This window comes from Marmota flaviventris, chromosome 4, assembly GCF_047511675.1.
Source record: "Marmota flaviventris isolate mMarFla1 chromosome 4, mMarFla1.hap1, whole genome shotgun sequence".
In the NCBI taxonomy this organism is placed as follows: domain Eukaryota; kingdom Metazoa; phylum Chordata; class Mammalia; order Rodentia; family Sciuridae; genus Marmota; species Marmota flaviventris.
Genome location: NC_092501.1, coordinates 167,183,721 through 167,200,816, shown reverse-complemented (window position 1 = coordinate 167,200,816; position 17,096 = coordinate 167,183,721). Strand labels below are relative to the sequence as shown.

Sequence of the window (17,096 nt, the reverse complement as noted above, 5' to 3'; positions counted from 1 at the left end):
AACCACGCTGGGTCTCCTAGAGTCTCTCCAGCAGGCACCTGTGAGACTGTCAGTCCCAGGGCAAAGCTGGCTGGGCCCCAGGCTGTCAGTCAGACAGCTCTGTGGCTCAGAATCCCAGGGAGCACAAGCCTTCTCCCGGGAAAGGGGCCGAGAGCCCTCTGCTGTGCTAGGCTGGACTCCTCGGAACACAGTGTGGCCTTGTCTGAGTGCCAGCTCCATGCAGACCTGGCCACAGCCCTTCCTGGGCGGGGTGTAGGCAGCCTGCAGAGGTGGAATCTGAGTTCAGGGTCCTGGGCTGCCACTTCCACACTCACAGGCAGGTCCCACAGGTTGACCTCAGGCCAGGCCTGTGAAAGCATTGTGGGCTGCTCCTTCCTGGGTTGGGCACAGACACTGGGCAGTGGCTCAGCTCCACTGCACGCAGCAATGCCCGCAGGTGCCCTCTGCCACCAGCCAGGAGAAGCTGAGTCCTGGGGCCTGCTGCCCCAGGCCCCGGCTCGGGAAGTGCCGGCCTTTGATTCCAGCTGCCCCGGAGCAGCAGGCCTCTGCCCTCAGCCACCCGGGTTGGCTGTGGTCAGTGTAGGTCTTTGCTGAATGGCTTCAGGACTGGAGGCCTTTACGCAGCTCCCCTGGGAGGTAGCCACCATGCTCTGCCCAGGGCTGCCCTGCTCAGGTGAGGGCTGAGTGCCACTCCTCTCTCTCAGCGTCGACCTCTGGAACGCCAGCAACCTCAAGTTTGGAGACGAGTTTCTGGGGGAACTGAGGATCCCACTCAAAGTGCTGCGACAGTCCAGCCCCCATGAGGCATGGTAGGTGGCTGCACCATCAGCGCCAACCAGGCGAGCCGTGCTTGAGGCCGCCCTCTGCCCAGGGGGCCGCCTGCGGGTCCCACAGAAGCAGGGCCAGCACCACATGGCCAGCTAGAGCTAGGCCCCCTGCCTCTGCAGAGCAGGTCCCAGCCCCATCAAAGGTGGCCACTGAGACCCACCCAAGGTCAAGGGCCTTCATATAGGACCTGCAGCCTACGGGTCTCCAGCAGCCTGACCAGGGAAGTCTAGGTGGAGAGAGGGGACCAGACGGGATAGAACCGAGGGAAGGGTTCCCCTCAGAAACCCCTAGAGCAGCGTGGCCACCGCACAGGCCAAACCTCCCTCTGACACCGAAGCCACGCCGCCTCGTGGAAGGGCTCCAGCGTGGCTGGTGTGGCAGCGCTGCTCTTCAGGGCGATGCCTGCCCACAAGCTTCCCCGCCCTCACCCACTCTTCCTTCCAGAACGTGCACTGCCTCCCCCTCTTGCCCTCTTCTCTCCCCTCCTGCTTCTAGGGACTCTCTCTTCTGTCTGTGGCCCTGTGGGTGCCCCAAGAGAGCCCGCCCTCAGGTGTCCCGCAGAAGGCCTGGAGCTCCGCAGGGTGTCTGAGGCCGGGCTCCTGGACTCCACCTCACCGCACCTGCCTCCCTCCAGGTACTTCCTCCAGCCTCGAGACAGTGGCAGCAAGAGCCTGAAGCCCGACGACCTGGGGTCACTGAGGCTGAACGTGGTCTACACGGAGGACCACGTCTTTTCTTCTGACTACTACAGGCCCCTGCGGGACTTACTGCTGAAGTCTGCGGACGTGGAGGTGTGTGGCAGCCAGCTCTGCAGCCTCAGGGCAGAACTCTGGTGTGGGCTCCCCCCAGCACCCACGCCTGCCTCCCACCCCGCCAGGCGCAGCCCAGGCCCACCACCCCAGCCCCTCTGCCACCGTGGCCACAGAGCCTTGCTGTGCAGACCTTCCACCTAGGACCGTGACCTGCGTCCGGTCTGCCCAGACCCCAGTGCTGCTCGCTGGCTGGGACCCCACCCCTCCATTACAGCTAGGCCTGTGCACACTGCGGGTCCTGATGTGGGCAAAGAGCTGTTCAGGCGCTGACCCTCCCTCCCCCGAGGGGGGGGTCTGGGGCCCTCAGGCCCTGCTCCTGGGAGTGGGGTGCCCATGAGGGGCTGCTGTGGTGGGGAGCTCGCCACTCACAAGGTCTCTGCACAGCCTGTGTCTGCGTCAGCGGCCCACATCCTGGGCGAGGTGTGCAGAGAAAAGCAGGAGGCAGCCATCCCGCTGGTGCGGCTCCTGCTGCACTATGGCCGGGTGGTGCCCTTCATCAGTGCCATCGCCAGCGCAGAGGTGAAGAGGACCCAGTAAGTGCCCCCCCCGCCCTGCCCAGTCCTGTCCGCTGGTCCTGACCTCTGGTCCCATGCTTCCACCCTACAACCTCAGCCCCTGCCCCAGGGCCCTCCAGTGCCCTCTGTCCACCCCACATCCAGCCCCTACCTGCGGCAGCAGTCAGAACCGGTTCAAGCACAGGTTTGAGGGCCGTGAGGTTGAGGGCTCCCCAGGAGCCAGGAGAGTTCAGGGTCACACACTGTGTTGCCTTCCCTGGGAGAACTGAGGAGAGCATCTGGGAAGGAGGGACAGGATGCTCTCCTGGGGACAATTGTCCTGCTCTGGGAGCTGCAGGTCCCTGGGAGAGCTCCCTCTGGAGTCTAGGGCTAGAGGATGTGCTGCTTCCCCAGGACCGTGCCTGGAGGCCTTGTTGATGGAGAACTAGGGAGTGACACTGCAGGTGACCAGTGTCCAGGCCACTGAGTTTTGTCTCCCCTGGACTCATGAAGCACCTGAGGCTTTGATGCAGAGACGCCTGGATTCTCTGAGAACACTTCACAGGGCGGAGGCCAGCTCCGAGCTGACCAAGGGCAGCATAGGGCAGCATGGGAGACCCTGTCACTTCACAGCAGACCCTGGAGCACTCCTGTCCACTCTCGATGACTAATGCCTAGGGATGGGTCCCGCTCCTTCTGCCTCCAGGAGATGACAATCACCCCCGCCCCCCTGTTTTCCAGGGATCCCAACACCATCTTCCGAGGAAACTCGTTGGCATCCAAGTGCATAGACGAGACCATGAAGCTGGCGGGCATGCACTACCTGCATGTCACCCTGAAGCCCACCATAGAGGAGGTGAGGCCAGGGTGCCCCACCAGAGCCAGCACCCAGCAGCCCAGGTGGTTCATGTCCTTGGCTTCGTGAAGAGGGTACTCTGCATGTTCCAAAGTCTTCATTGCTTTCTCAAAGAAAAAAACACTTTAAAACCCCGTATTCTGTTAGAGAGCAGGACTCGTAAGAAGACCTGACTTTTCCCAGGACCCACCTTTCCCACATTCTGTGGGTCCCTGCGTCCCCTGAGCACTGCAGCTGTGGCAGTCCCTGTCCAGGCACTGGCCATTCACTTGCCTGACCCCTCGTGGTTGCCCCAGCACCTCTGTGTCCCTCTGTGTCTCTCCTCTGGCCCCTGCTGCACGTCCTGCCGGGACATTCTGACCTCAGAATAGGTTTCAAATCTAGGGACCTCAGACAGTGCTCTGCCTTGGTCTGTGGGCGGAATCGTGGCAGTGCTTTAAGTCACAACCTTCTTAAACATCTTTGAACAGATGGGGATCTGTCTGGAAGACTCCTGGCGTGGCCTCAACTGAGGGCTGCCCCTGCCTCCTGGCTAGGGGGCTGGGTGTGCTCCTTGTGGCCCTGCAGTCCAGGCCCAAGTGCTCTGCCTGGCCTCAGGCAGTGCCCTCTTCTTCATGTCCTTCCAGATATGCCAGAGCCACAGGTGCTGTGAGATAGACCCCGTGAAGCTGAGGGACGGCGAAAACCTCGAGAGCAACAGGGTGAGGGGCCGCTCTGTTCCAGGACTCTTCCAAAGCCTCCTGGTGGGGGCTTCGGCCTGGGGCCTCTGGGACACTGTTCCGGGCAGGGAAGGGACGCTAGCTGGGCATAGAAGCTCTTCCCTGGCCCTAGGTCCTGACCGTGGCCATGAGCCTGTGGAAACTTGTCACCCCAACTCCTCTCCCCTAAGCTGCCTGGAGGGCCAGGGCCCACTCAGCAAGCCCTGCCTGTCCCCCTCTGTGACAAACACAGGTGCCCAAACTGGACACCTCAAGCTGCTCCCAGTGCTCTGCCCCATTTTCCAGAACAGCAGAAACGGAGGCCAGCACTTCACAGCCTGTTAATCCCCTCCCCTGACTTCAGTGCAGCGAGGCGACACTTGGGTCAACCTTTAAGCCAGAGTGTAGATTGTCGCTTTTAGAGGCACGTCCTGGTGCTGGGTGCCACACCCACAGGGGAGGAGAGAGGGATTCCGTGTGGCTGCCGGCTGTGATCTCTCCACTGATTTTGGCAGCTGTTCACAGCGAATTTTAAAGGGCAGACTTTTTAAACAGAAGTTTATCTGCTGTCTGGCCACTCTGAGCCAGTCCCTGCCCGCCTGGCTCGGGCACTCCCTGTGGCCTCAGGGAACAATGCCTAACACTGTGTCCCCTGCAGGAGAGCCTGCGGCATTATGTGGACCGAGTCTTCACTGTCATCACCAAGTCAGGGGTGAGCTGCCCCACCGTCATGTGTGACATCTTCTTCTCCCTGAGAGAGGCTGCCGCCAAGCGCTTCCAAGGTGAGCCCTGTAGGCCCCAGGTGGTGAACAACGACCAGCTGCCCTGGGCCCCTCCAGCTGCCAGCGTCCCCAGTGGGCATGAGGGGCCTCCGTCCCCTGGCTGACCTGCCTTCCCACGGGGCTGTCTTTCAACACATGCCCCTGGTGGCCCTTTCCCTCACCAAGGCCCTGCAGCACTTTGGGGACTAGACAAGGAGGTTTGCTGGTGATCTCGGCACCTCTCAAAACCACTTCCTCACCAGGCCTGCTGGCACCTACCTGTAATCCCAGTGGCTTCGGCTACGGTGGGAGAACGACAGGGTCAGAACCTCAGCTCCTGAGGGAGGCCCTAAGCAACTTAGTAGGACCCTCTCTCAAAATAGAACCTAAAAAGTTCTGGGGACTTGACTCAGAGGTGGGGTTCACCTGGGACCAATCCAGGATCAGAAAACAATCATCAGATAAAACGCGTCTTCGTCACGCTGGCTCCTGGAGAATGAGGAGCATTCCCTCCTACACCCGAGGCCCCACAAGCCCTCACTACGACCTGCACACGCCTCCCTGCACCCCTGGTCCCCTGCTGCACAGACCCCTCAAGTCCCCACCTCCCTACCCTGCACACACCTCCACGCACCATTGGTCCCTCCTGCATGGACTTCTCACGTCCCCACCTCCCGGCCCTCCTCACAGCTCCCTGCACCCCTTGTCCCCTCCTGCATGGTCTCTTCAAGCCCACCACTCCCGCCCTGCACACACCTTCCTGTACCCCTTGTCCCCTCCTGCACGGTCTCTTCAAGCCCACCACTCCCGCCCTGCACACATCTCCCTGTACCCCTTGTCCCCTCCTGCACGGACCCCTCAATCCCCCACCTCCCGCCCTGCACACACCTTCCTGTACCCCTTGTCCCCTCCTGCACGGACCCCTCAATCCCCCACCTCCCGCCCTGCACACACCTTCCTGTACCCCTTGTCCCCTCCTGCACGGACCCCTCAATCCCCCACCACTCCCGCCCTGCACACACCTTCCTGTACCCCTTGTCCCCTCCTGCACGGACCCCTCAGCCCACCACTCCCGCCCTGCACACATCTCCCTGTACCCCTTGTCCCCTCCTGCACGGACCCCTCAATCCCCCACCTCCCGCCCTGCACACACCTTCCTGTACCCCTTGTCCCCTCCTGCACGGACCCCTCAATCCCCCACCTCCCGCCCTGCACACACCTTCCTGTACCCCTTGTCCCCTCCTGCACGGTCTCTTCAAGCCCACCACTCCCGCCCTGCACACATCTCCCTGTACCCCTTGTCCCCTCCTGCACGGACCCCTCAATCCCCCACCTCCCGCCCTGCACACACCTTCCTGTACCCCTTGTCCCCTCCTGCACGGACCCCTCAATCCCCCACCTCCCGCCCTGCACACACCTTCCTGTACCCCTTGTCCCCTCCTGCACGGACCCCTCAGCCCACCACTCCCACCCTGCACACATCTCCCTGTACCCCTTGTCCCCTCCTGCACGGACCCCTCAATCCCCCACCTCCCGCCCTGCACACACCTTCCTGTACCCCTTGTCCCCTCCTGCACGGACCCCTCAATCCCCCACCTCCCGCCCTGCACACACCTTCCTGTACCCCTTGTCCCCTCCTGCACGGTCTCTTCAAGCCCACCACTCCCGCCCTGCACACATCTCCCTGTACCCCTTGTCCCCTCCTGCACGGACCCCTCAATCCCCCACCTCCCGCCCTGCACACACCTTCCTGTACCCCTTGTCCCCTCCTGCACGGACCCCTCAATCCCCCACCTCCCGCCCTGCACACACCTTCCTGTACCCCTTGTCCCCTCCTGCACGGACCCCTCAATCCCCCACCACTCCCGCCCTGCACACACCTTCCTGTACCCCTTGTCCCCTCCTGCACGGACCCCTCAGCCCACCACTCCCGCCCTGCACACATCTCCCTGTACCCCTTGTCCCCTCCTGCACGGACCCCTCAATCCCCCACCTCCCGCCCTGCACACACCTTCCTGTACCCCTTGTCCCCTCCTGCACGGACCCCTCAATCCCCCACCTCCCGCCCTGCACACACCTTCCTGTACCCCTTGTCCCCTCCTGCACGGACCCCTCAATCCCCCACCACTCCCGCCCTGCACACACCTTCCTGTACCCCTTGTCCTCTCCTGCACGGACCCCTCAGCCCACCACTCCCGCCCTGCACACATCTCCCTGTACCCCTTGTCCCCTCCTGCACGGACCCCTCAATCCCCCACCTCCCGCCCTGCACACACCTTCCTTTACCCCTTGTCCCCTCCTGCACGGACCCCTCAATCCCCCACCTCCCGCCCTGCACACACCTTCCTGTACCCCTTGTCCCCTCCTGCACGGACCCCTCAATCCCCCACCACTCCCGCCCTGCACACACCTTCCTGTACCCCTTGTCCCCTCCTGCACGGACCCCTCAATCCCCCACCTCCTGCCCTGCACACATCTCCCTGTACCCCTTGTCCCCTCCTGCACGGACCCCTCAATCCCCCACCTCCCTCCCTGCACACATCTCCCTGTACCCCTTGTCCCCTCCTGCACGGACCCCTCAATCCCCCACCACTCCCGCCCTGCACACATCTCCCTGTACCCCTTGTCCCCTCCTGCACGGACCCCTCAATCCCCCACCTCCCTCCCTGCACACACCTTCCTGTACCCCTTGTCCCCTCCTGCACGGACCCCTCAATCCCCCACCTCCCGCCCTGCACACATCTCCCTGTACCCCTTGTCCCCTCCTGCACGGACCCCTCAATCCCCCACCACTCCCGCCCTGCACACATCTCCCTGTACCCCTTGTCCCCTCCTGCACGGACCCCTCAATCCCCCACCTCCCGCCCTGCACACATCTCCCTGTACCCCTTGTCCCCTCCTGCACGGACCCCTCAGCCCACCACTCCCGCCCTGCACACATCTCCCTGTACCCCTTGTCCCCTCCTGCACGGACCCCTCAGCCCACCACTCCCGCCCTGCACACATCTCCCTGTACCCCTTGTCCCCTCCTGCACGGACCCCTCAATCCCCCACCTCCCGCCCTGCACACATCTCCCTGTACCCCTTGTCCCCTCCTGCATGGACCCCTCAGCCCACCACTCCCGCCCTGCACACATCTCCCTGCACCGCCATGTTACCACTCTTCCCAGACCTCCCATGAGCATGGCAGGGTAGGAGGTTCCACTGAGGTCACAGCTCATATCTGAGCTGCTTCCAGGTCTCACTTTCTGGGGATTCTGATCCTGGTGAGTGTGTCCTCCCAGCCCCAGAGGACACCATCCCCACTCTCGGAGGGTCAAGGAAGCATTCCCCAAGAACAAATGGGAAGTAAGAATACTGAACAGGACTGTCCTCCCACCCCAGCTGAGAGCCAACCACCAGTGAGACCCCGAGGCTGGTGGGTCAGGGTTATGACTCCAGATGGTGCCGTGGTGACCGTAAGACAGACAAGACTGGGGCCAGGCACGAGGCCCTAGGAGGGGCAGGATGATAGGAATCTTTGGGTGGCTGTGCTGTGGCACCCCACTGAAGTGGCGTCCTCTGTCCCCAGATGACCTGGACGTGCGGTACACAGCCGTGAGCAGCTTCATTTTCCTGAGGTTCTTTGCTCCTGCCATCCTCTCCCCCAACCTCTTCCAGCTGACACCTCATCACACGGTAAGAGGTCAGCCCGTGAGCTAACCTGTCCTCCCCTAGTCTGGCCAGTCCCCTGAGCCTGCCCACACGTCAGCAGGGGAGAAGGTGTGAAAGTGGGAGGGCTTCTCTGTCCACAGAGACATTCAGCAAACTTTCTGCCCCAACTTCTCTGTGTTGCTGGAGGGATCCACAGTTGGGTGTTGTGACGGGGGCCTTGGCTGTCACCACATGCCCTGTGAATACCTTGGTGTGCTTCCAATTCTGTGCACATTCATGCATCTCTTTGTGTCAAACATTGTGGATTGTGCCATGTGGCAGGCCCTCTCTGGTGCTGAGGTGACAGTTGAGGGTGCCCGGGGGAGAGGCTGGAGAGACTTTGCGTGGTGGCCCTTTCTGCTTCCCTTTGATTGAAGCCAGCATCCCTCTGCCTGTGCAGAGTGGCCCTGGCGCCTCTGCTTACCAGGTGGGAGGGCTGGAGGAGGGAGCCCTTCTCTGTTCACGGTGCCAGGGTCCAGCACCCAGCTGAAATGCAGGCCCTCTGGGGTGAGACACCGTCCCAGGTGACTGGGACCTTCTGGAGCCCGAGACCAGGAATTATCCAGGTCACCCCAGTGCCTGCTTAGGCCATGGCAGCTTTTGGACAATGCCACCCATTTTGTCCTCTGTGTAACTCTGGGATCGATCACAGCGTGTCCTAAAACTGGAACAAGGCCAGGTTTCTCTTGTCTGCCTCCGACAGGACCCACAGACGTCAAGAACCCTGACACTTATCTCAAAGACCATCCAGACTCTCGGCAGCTTGTCCAAGTCCAAGTCTGTGAGTCTCTTTCCACCCGTCCAGGAGCTCTGCTTTGTTTCTCTCTTTAGAAAGTGTAGATGAAGCGGTCCACACTCAGGAGCGAACCCCAGGGACACGGAGTGGGAAGCACCCCAGCCTTCCAGTGCCTCCCGTGTCTCTGGCCTCGGGGGAGGCCCGCAGTGCCAGGGGCCTGGTTCCTCTGACTTCTCTCAGTCTCCTGGGAAGGTAGCCAGGCCTCCTAACCGATTGTCCCACCTCAGCTTTGCTCCTGGTCCCCTAGTGGCAGAGCTGGGAAGGTCACCTCAACCGTGAGCCCCCGGGATGCTACGTGGGTGCACCTGTGGGTGGGGGCGTCCTTGGCAGGAGGAGCAGAGCCCAGCCACAGTCTTGGTGACAGCCTGCACTTTCTGTCATCATCACTCCCTCAGGCAGGTGCTGTGCTAGAGGGTCCCTGTCCCTCAGGGTCTTCTACCCCTGGACTGCCATCCTATTTCCATGCAAGCAGGCCTGCTGACTCACAGCTTGAAAAGCAGGCTCTAGGGCCAGAGCTGGATGCCAAGTCCTGACTGGGTATATGAACTGTCCATGGCCAGGTGAATGGCGGTCTGTAGGAGCCCCCTCCCTGACCTCCAGGGCCTCAGGTGGGATCCCTGAAGACGAGGAAGCTTCTGTGGAGGCCCAGAGGCAGTGGCTCTTCCCTCCACACCCAGGTGGTGGGAACTGCAAGGTCTTCACACCTCCTGTGTACATCCCTACCCCAGGGGACCCCACAGGAAGTGCACTGATCTGCACCAAACCCCGAGTGGTGGCCAGAGAGGTCTCCCCGGGTCCCCAGGCTGTGACTCGGCCCCTGGGCCGGGCAGCCCGAGACAGCAGGGGCCTGCTCCCTGGGGCACTGGAGCACCTGGGGGCCGTTCACAGCTCCAGGAGCCTGAGGCAGGACTTCAGCCAGAGCAGACACTGGTCCTCTCGAGCACCACCTGGGCTGGCCACAGGCGCCTGAGTCCGATCTGGGCCCCCCACCAAGACCCCGGCATCACCTGGCGCCCGGCTTCATTTCAGGGCAGTTTCAAGGAGGCGTACATGGCGACCTTCTACGAGCTCTTCAACGAGCAGAAGTACGCAGATGCGGTGAAGAACGTAGGTACACATGTGTGCAGGGAGCCCGCACCCGGGGACCTCACACGTGGGGGCCTGCAGGCGGATCATGCCCCGCTGGCTGTCCACTGTGGGCCAGGTCCAGGGCCACCTGCAGCCACCCTTGAGCCGATTGTTGGCCGACGTCCATACCTGCAGCACAGTCCTGTCCCATCATGGCCACAGTCCCTGGTGCCTCTGTCCCAGCTAGGTCGGGGACACTGTGGAGAGTGCCCTGCACCCTGTAGCTTGGCCATCCCCACCCCCTCAAATCAGAGGGCAGAAGGGGTTGGAGCTCAGAGCAGCCTGTTGGTGGGAGGGATCTGAGAGGCCCTCGGATGGGGCGGGAAGTCAGTGCCAAACCCGGTCCCCAGGTGGGACCACTCGTGGCCAGGAAGAACAGCGGGGCCAGGCTGGGCCTGCCTCCGCCGTGTGTCTTGGGCGCCGGGAGGGTGCAGAGCTTTCCAGTGCCTGGCTCCCCGTGGACAGGCCTGGCAGGGTCGGGGCAGGGCTGCTGCCTGGAGACTCCCACAGGCCTCGGGACCCTCCTGCTCTCTTCCGCAGCCTCGACAGGCTGTGAGGGAGAGAGGCATCTCGCCGCCGTCACTGTCGGGGAGTTGCATTCAGACGGGCTGCCCTTCTCATGGCCTGATTTCCTCCCTGCTTTAGTTCTTGGATTTGATTTCATCCTCTGGGAGAAGGGACCCCAAGAGTGTCGAGCAGCCCATCCTGCTCAAGGAAGGGTAAGGCCTCCGTCGGACCTGGGAGGAAGGTGGGTGGGCTTCCAGCCAGGGCTGCACAGCTGCCTGTCCTTGACTTGAGGCCCCAGAGCTCTGGTCTGGCCCATGTGGACAATGGCTTGCAAGTTAGGGTCAACCTGGACCTTTCCTAGCCACTGGCCTGGGGCGGGGTGGGGTCCCGCCTCCTCATCCTTTCCCTACCAGGCTCCTCTGGGCAGGCACAGCCCACTGTGGTTGCTCAGGGCCTCTTCTCTGTGGGCTTTGCAGAGTGTCCACTCTTGCTTCTGAGGGGTCTTCTGTCAGGAAACCAGGGTCACAGGAAATGAGATGGGCACTCGGTCCCAAGGGCCTCAGCCAGGATTCCCTGCGGTATCTTGGAGGTCCTGGAGGTGGAAGTGCTGTGACCTCTCGGGGTTCTACCTCAGCATGGGCATTTCCTGCCTTGGCCTCACCCGGGGGTCTGGGGCTCCAGGGGCGGCACGACACCTCTGCCCCTCATTGGCACGAACTTGGGCAGATGCACCCGGTTCCTGCAAAGCCTGCTGGGCTGGCCCCCGTTTCAGCTACCACTCTGAGGCTCTCAGCTTCGCCGCGCCCCCAGGCCCAGGAGCGGCCCCGGACCATGGCCCTGTCGCTGTTTTTCTTTTAAAGCAGCCACGTGTCGATGGTAGCACAGGTGGCTTCACACAGTCACACTGAGCAAGCCTGCAGCCCAAGGCAGCACAGCCTTCTGTGATCCTTCCTGGCTGGCACACTGTATGTGGAGTGTGGCGATTGTAGAGTGACCTCCTGGTGCCGGGTTGTGACCCTTCCCTGGGCCTCTGCAGCGCAGCCAGGTTCCTCCAGCTCTTCAGTGGCTGCAGCCCACAACTCACTGAGGTTTCGGTCCACGAAGACCCTTAGGCTTCTACCCCCAATTAAGCTGCCACCTTCTGCTCCCCAACTGATTGTCACCTGCAGTGTCATCTTGGGGGTGGGTCTGTCATCTTGCTCTGGGTGGTCATTTTGTCCTGTGCTTGTGCACACTGTAGACTCAGGGTGATAACCCTGCTCACTGAGGTTCACTCCATGCCGAGGTATGCCTATACTCCTGCTCTTCGTGACCCTCCTCGTGTTGTCACCTGCCGAGATGCAGAGCCATGAGCCAGCTCCAGGGGCTTAGTGTTGAACCAACTGTGCTCACGTGGGGTGGCACACCCTGTTTGCAGTTGGCTCCCACCTCCCCTGTTCCACGGGTGCATGGTTGTGGTTAGAAATGGTCACTCGTGAATGAGGTATCTGGACCAAAGCTTGAGTGAGTGACCCTCACAGACCCTTTCTCCAGAGAACTGCCAACACCCTCCGGCTGCATGCACCTTCTCCTCCGTGCCCAATCAGCTAGAGGTTTCTAGGAATGTATGTGCACAGAATTTGCATAAACCCCATTTATGCGTGGCCCTCAGAAAATAGTGTTCCCACAAAATCCTGTAGCAGCATGTTTGTAAGACCTTCTACCCACGGCTCATCTGTCCCGTGACTGAGGATCTCTTAGAAGCGTTTTCTGACCTTTAAGGACAGTGGTGCCCAGCTGATCAGTGTGTGTGGAGGCTGCGTGGGGCCCCTTGGGGTCTCAGCTGCCCTCCTGGCTTCCCCAGTCGTGGGAGGACAGCAGCATGCTGTGTTGCTGGCTGTGGACCCAGTTGGCCTCAGTTTCTGCCCAGATCATGGCAGAAGGTCCTGCCCTTAGCTCCCTCCAGACTGTTGCCAGGAGCGCCCTGGCTCCCACAAGTGCACCTGTGCCCAGTTCTCTGGCCCACACTGTGAGGCCTTGCTGGCGCCCAGCATCCCCAGCTCCGCTCCTCAGGGTAGTCACAGCTCCACATTCCTCCAACAGAACACATATCTCCTGGTCCAGTGGCCTGGCCATCTGCAGCTCTGCTCTTTTCTGCCTCTGCCCTCCATCCACCGATGGGTGTTTCCTGCTCTTCCTGTTGGCTGCTGGCTGTGGTCAGGAATCCCTCACTCCCATGAGGCTCCAGGGGCCGCCAGGAGTGGTGTTGGGTGGGGGAGGCCGAGGTCCGACAGAAGCAGCCCGAACGAGGTTGCCTGGACACAGGAAGGCCATGGGCTTCCCCACACAGCAGGCACCACACAAGAAGTGTGCTCCCCACCACCCCCAGACCTGGCTCCAGAGCAGGCCTGTGTGGCCCTGTGACCCCTGCTGCACTTCCTGCAGAAGGCCAGGCTATAGGAAGCCGGTCAGTGGGTGCTGGATGGGTGGGGGCTGGTGCTGGGGTCTCAGGAAGCCCTGTGTGGCCTTGCAGGTTGGGGTGCTCAAGGCAGAGGCACGTACCCCCCCTTCTAACCTGTTGACGGAAGTAGAGGAGAGCGGCACTGTGCACCCGTCTGCCTGCGCACCGTGGCATGACAAGGGGGCCTGACACTCAGTGACCACTAAGTGCCTTTGTGACAGGTTCATGATCAAGAGGGCGCAGGGGAGAAAACGCTTTGGGATGAAGAACTTCAAGAAGAGGTGGTTTCGCCTGACCAACCACGAGTTCACCTACCAGAAGAGCAAAGGTAACAAGAGTGGCCCCCCCCATGGGTTTCCCACCCTGCTCGGAGGGCTCCGAGCCTTCTCCAGGTCCTGCTGGGCGAGGACTACTCTGTGGGGAAGCCTGGCAGGAAGCTTTGTCCCCAAGCACATGTCCTTGTCCTGCAGCCCCTGGCAAAGGTGGGGAAGACTCCTCTGCAGGAATTCCACTCCCACCCACCAGAGCGCAGGGTCCACCTGTGGGGGAGGCCTCCTGGCTGTACTTGATGTCCCTCTCCGCATCCTCCCCAGGCCATGGGGCTGGTTTCTCCTGGGTCTGAGCAGCTCACCTTAGGAAGTTCTAGCAAATGACTTCCTCTCCTAAAGATGTGGCCCTGGGCTGGAGGCATGCCTGAGAGCTTATCAAGGTCCTGAGAAGCACCTGGCTCCTCCCTGCATGCCTGTGGCCTCTGGGGTCCTCAACTGTCTGGCTAGCGAGGAGGGCACCACCACGCACCACCACTTCAAGGCCAGGCACAGCACTCATGCCCTCTCTGCCACAGGAGACCAGCCCCTCTGCAGCATCCCTATCGAGAACATCCTGGCCGTGGAGAGGCTGGAGGAAGAGTCCTTCCGGATGAAAAACGTGAGTGCAGCCCTCTCCCCCAGGTGCGTCCCACGACCTGGCTCCAGGCCTGGATCTCCCTTCTCCTGTGCTCACCAGGCCCAGGGAGTGCAGCCCTCTCCCCCAGGTGCGTCCCACGACCTGGCTCCAGGCCTGGATCTCCCTTCTCCTGTGCTCACCAGGCCCAGGGAAGAACCTGAGGGGAGCCAGGGGCTGAGCTTGGCCAGGTGCTTCTCGGGCCAGTTCCAGAGGCCAAGGGGCCTTGCCTGTGTTAGTCAGCTTTCCATAACTGTGACAGACACCTGAGATGATCCACCTAGAGGCAGGAAAGCCCTATTTAGCCTCACAGTTTCTATGTCACCTGGCCTTGTGGCTTTGGCCCTGTGGTGGAGCAGGCAGCTGCCTCGTGGCAGCTGGAGGCAGCGCTGACCAGGAAGGGGTCAGATCCCAACAGCCTCCTCGAGGGCGTGTCCCCAGTGACCTCACTTCCCTCCCTGAGGCTCCACCGTCAGCTAGAGTCTGAGCCTTCTGCACCTGGACTTGGGGAACACTTAAGATCCAAACCACGACATTCCACCCCTGGTTCCCACAGGCCACGTCCATTTCCAAGGGTCCACATAGTCTCACCAGTTCCATCATTGCTCAAAAGCCCAAGTCCAAAGTCTTCTCTTAGACACAAGGCAAACAGCTCTGAGCCCTGAAAATTTTTAAAAAACCAAAAACTTACATAATGGTGCAGGGCAATCATTCCCATTCCAAAAGAGAAATCAGGGACATAGAAAGGAAGGTTCAGGCTGCAGCAAGACCGACACCCAGCAGGGCACAGATTCAACCCTGAGGACTTGGCTGGGGCAGCCCTGCCTGGTGGCCTTGCTAGCTATGGTCCCCGTGGCCACTCCTGGCTGGCTCTGCTCCCTGTCTGAGCTTTCCACGGCGATGTTCCATGCTCCTGGAATCTCTTCATCCCAGGTCTCAGCTGAAGCCGCAGCTTTACTCCCGTGGTGCCACACATGGCCCTCCAGGGCTGCCGCCTGCTGCCTCCCAGACCTGCCTGTGGAATCTGAGGGAAGCCTCTGTCGCTGCAGGACTCTTGCGTTCTGTGAGCCTGCAGAACCAGACCCCTCGGCGATGCCAAGACCTCCCGGGGCTTGAGCAGGGGCAGAGACCCTTAGACCCTGGCTGCAGTGGCTTCTGAGTACCTGGGCAGCTGAACTCGGAGGCAGTGTCCTGGGGAGACAGTTCCCAGGCAGACCTGTATGAGCTGGTACTGAGGCACTCCGCTCAGATGAAAGTCTGAGCCTGTGAGGGGTGGGGTCTTGCTGAGATGCCCTCAAAGCATCTCTCTCTTATTATCCACGTGCCAGGTTACAGCACCTTTTAGTGTCACTGATTTCTTAAGTAATCACTCCTTCCTTGGCCCCAGTTGTGCACATATCTTTCTGCCCAAATTTCAAGTTTTTCAGATCTTTCGGTTCTGCTCTTTCTTTCTATTTCTCACTGTGAATCTGGTTAAAAGCAGCCAGCAATGCCCATGCCATAGCCTGAATGCTCTGCTGCCTTGAAATCTCCATTGCCAGATTAATTAGTTCCCCACCTCTTGTACTCGGCCTTGCAGAAAGCCTCAGGACTTGAGCAAAATGTAGGCGATTCTTTGTCAGAATACAAATTGAAGGGCTCAGCCCTCATCCCCCCTCGAAACCTCAGGAGCAGTCTTTGCTGTCCACGTTCCTATTGGCGTCCTGGTCTTCTAAACTCCACCAGAATCTCCCATTAAACAAACTCTACTTCTCCAGCCTACATCTCCAAACTTTCCAAACTCCTCCTGCAAATCAGTTCCAAGGCTCCTGAACCACGTGGTGAGGTGCCATCACACTTCACCTCTCAGTGCCAACTTCAGTGCTACTAACCTTTTCATTGTTGTGACCAAAATACCACGACAACAACTTGGAGGAGGAAAGTTGATTTTACTTGGGAGAAAGACCCCTTAAAGGATGCCAGGAATAGGTCCTGAGCCTGTTGGGATTTCCTCTCAAACCTTTTTTGGCTCTGGTGTGATTTTGAACTTAGAGAAGGGTGCACAAGGACACAACGAGGGGTCCCAGGCACCCTTGATCTGGCTTCACTTTACCCTGTGTGCTTGGTCATCCTTGGTGTCCTCGCTCCTCTCTGTGTGACGGCTGCATCTTTCCTGAACTGCACGAGTACTTCAGTGTATGCTTCCTAAAAACAATTCTCTTCAGAACCACATGGCAGTTGCCCACACCAGAAATCTCACTCTGGCCAGGCCAGCACATCCCCATCGGATTCGCAGTGGCCACCCTGCTCCTTCCCCGCTGTCGCCTGCTCTCAGACCTTCCCTGCCCTGCTCGGTGACTCGGGCCTGATGTTTTACATGCCTAGAGGCAGCTTGTTTTCTAGTGGTCCATCAGCTTGGCTTTCTGGCCCCTGTGAGTGCCCAGCCCAAAATGATGGTCAGGTTGCTGTCCATGGGGATCAGAGCCATGAGCACACTCAGGCAGAGGTGGGGTTTACACACACGGGGGCGGGGGCACAGGGGTGTTCCCATCTCCTAGTGAGGCCCCAGCTATTCACCCAGGAATATGGAGCCAGAACTCCCTAAGCCCAGAGGGGCTATCACCTTGGATAGCCACCTGAGTCCTGCCAAGCTCTGGTCTGCCCACCTCTCCAGGCACCATCTGGGTGCAGCTTGGCCTGTGCTTCTGGGGTCACCTGACCCCTCTGGCTCCAGGACCTCTGTTCCCACTGTCTTCTGCCTGGGAAGCCATCTGTCCCCCCGCCTTCTGCGCTCCACCTCATTGACCCTTTCCCTGCTAGTTAACTTGGCCTGCTCCAGAGCTCACCCAGAGGACGGCTCAGTCTCCCCTGACCTGTTAGGCCCTGGCCCTGACTTGCTGTTTGCTTTCATCCTTCCCCCTGGCTGCAAGTAGCATGTCCCTGGGACCCAGGACAGTTGCTGGCACTTAGTAATGTTGGTGGAGAGAGAGGCAAAGGCGGTGGCCCTGAGAAGCCTCATGAGGAAGAAGCCCCTGAGTGGAGCAGTCCCCTGTGGTCAGGTGGGCACCAGGGTACCAGAGGGCGAGAACAGCTTGCCAGGCCCCGAGGCAGGGCTTCATGTGCCAGCAAGGTGGACAGGAAGGGCTTCACGACACGTGTGGC

General features: G+C 60.7%; 1 protein-coding gene across 2 annotated transcripts in view; it reads left to right on the top strand.

The window, feature by feature from the left end:
• The window catches only part of Rasa3 (RAS p21 protein activator 3), a 77,826-nt gene that overhangs the window by 53,769 nt on the left and 6,961 nt on the right, over window positions 1-17,096 (top strand). Inside the window, exons 9-21 of one of the 2 annotated variants that reach the window (XM_027938797.2) lie at window positions 705-809; window positions 1,463-1,619; window positions 2,025-2,173; window positions 2,876-2,990; window positions 3,617-3,691; window positions 4,347-4,470; window positions 8,021-8,127; window positions 8,846-8,923; window positions 9,968-10,045; window positions 10,712-10,785; window positions 13,235-13,341; window positions 13,858-13,940; window positions 16,868-16,993. In XM_027938797.2, the coding sequence (XP_027794598.2) occupies window positions 705-809; window positions 1,463-1,619; window positions 2,025-2,173; window positions 2,876-2,990; window positions 3,617-3,691; window positions 4,347-4,470; window positions 8,021-8,127; window positions 8,846-8,923; window positions 9,968-10,045; window positions 10,712-10,785; window positions 13,235-13,341; window positions 13,858-13,940; window positions 16,868-16,993 (1,378 nt within the window). The remainder of the gene's footprint in view (window positions 1-704; window positions 810-1,462; window positions 1,620-2,024; window positions 2,174-2,875; window positions 2,991-3,616; window positions 3,692-4,346; window positions 4,471-8,020; window positions 8,128-8,845; window positions 8,924-9,967; window positions 10,046-10,711; window positions 10,786-13,234; window positions 13,342-13,857; window positions 13,941-16,867; window positions 16,994-17,096) is intronic. The other variant, XM_027938798.2, reaches the window with a different exon arrangement.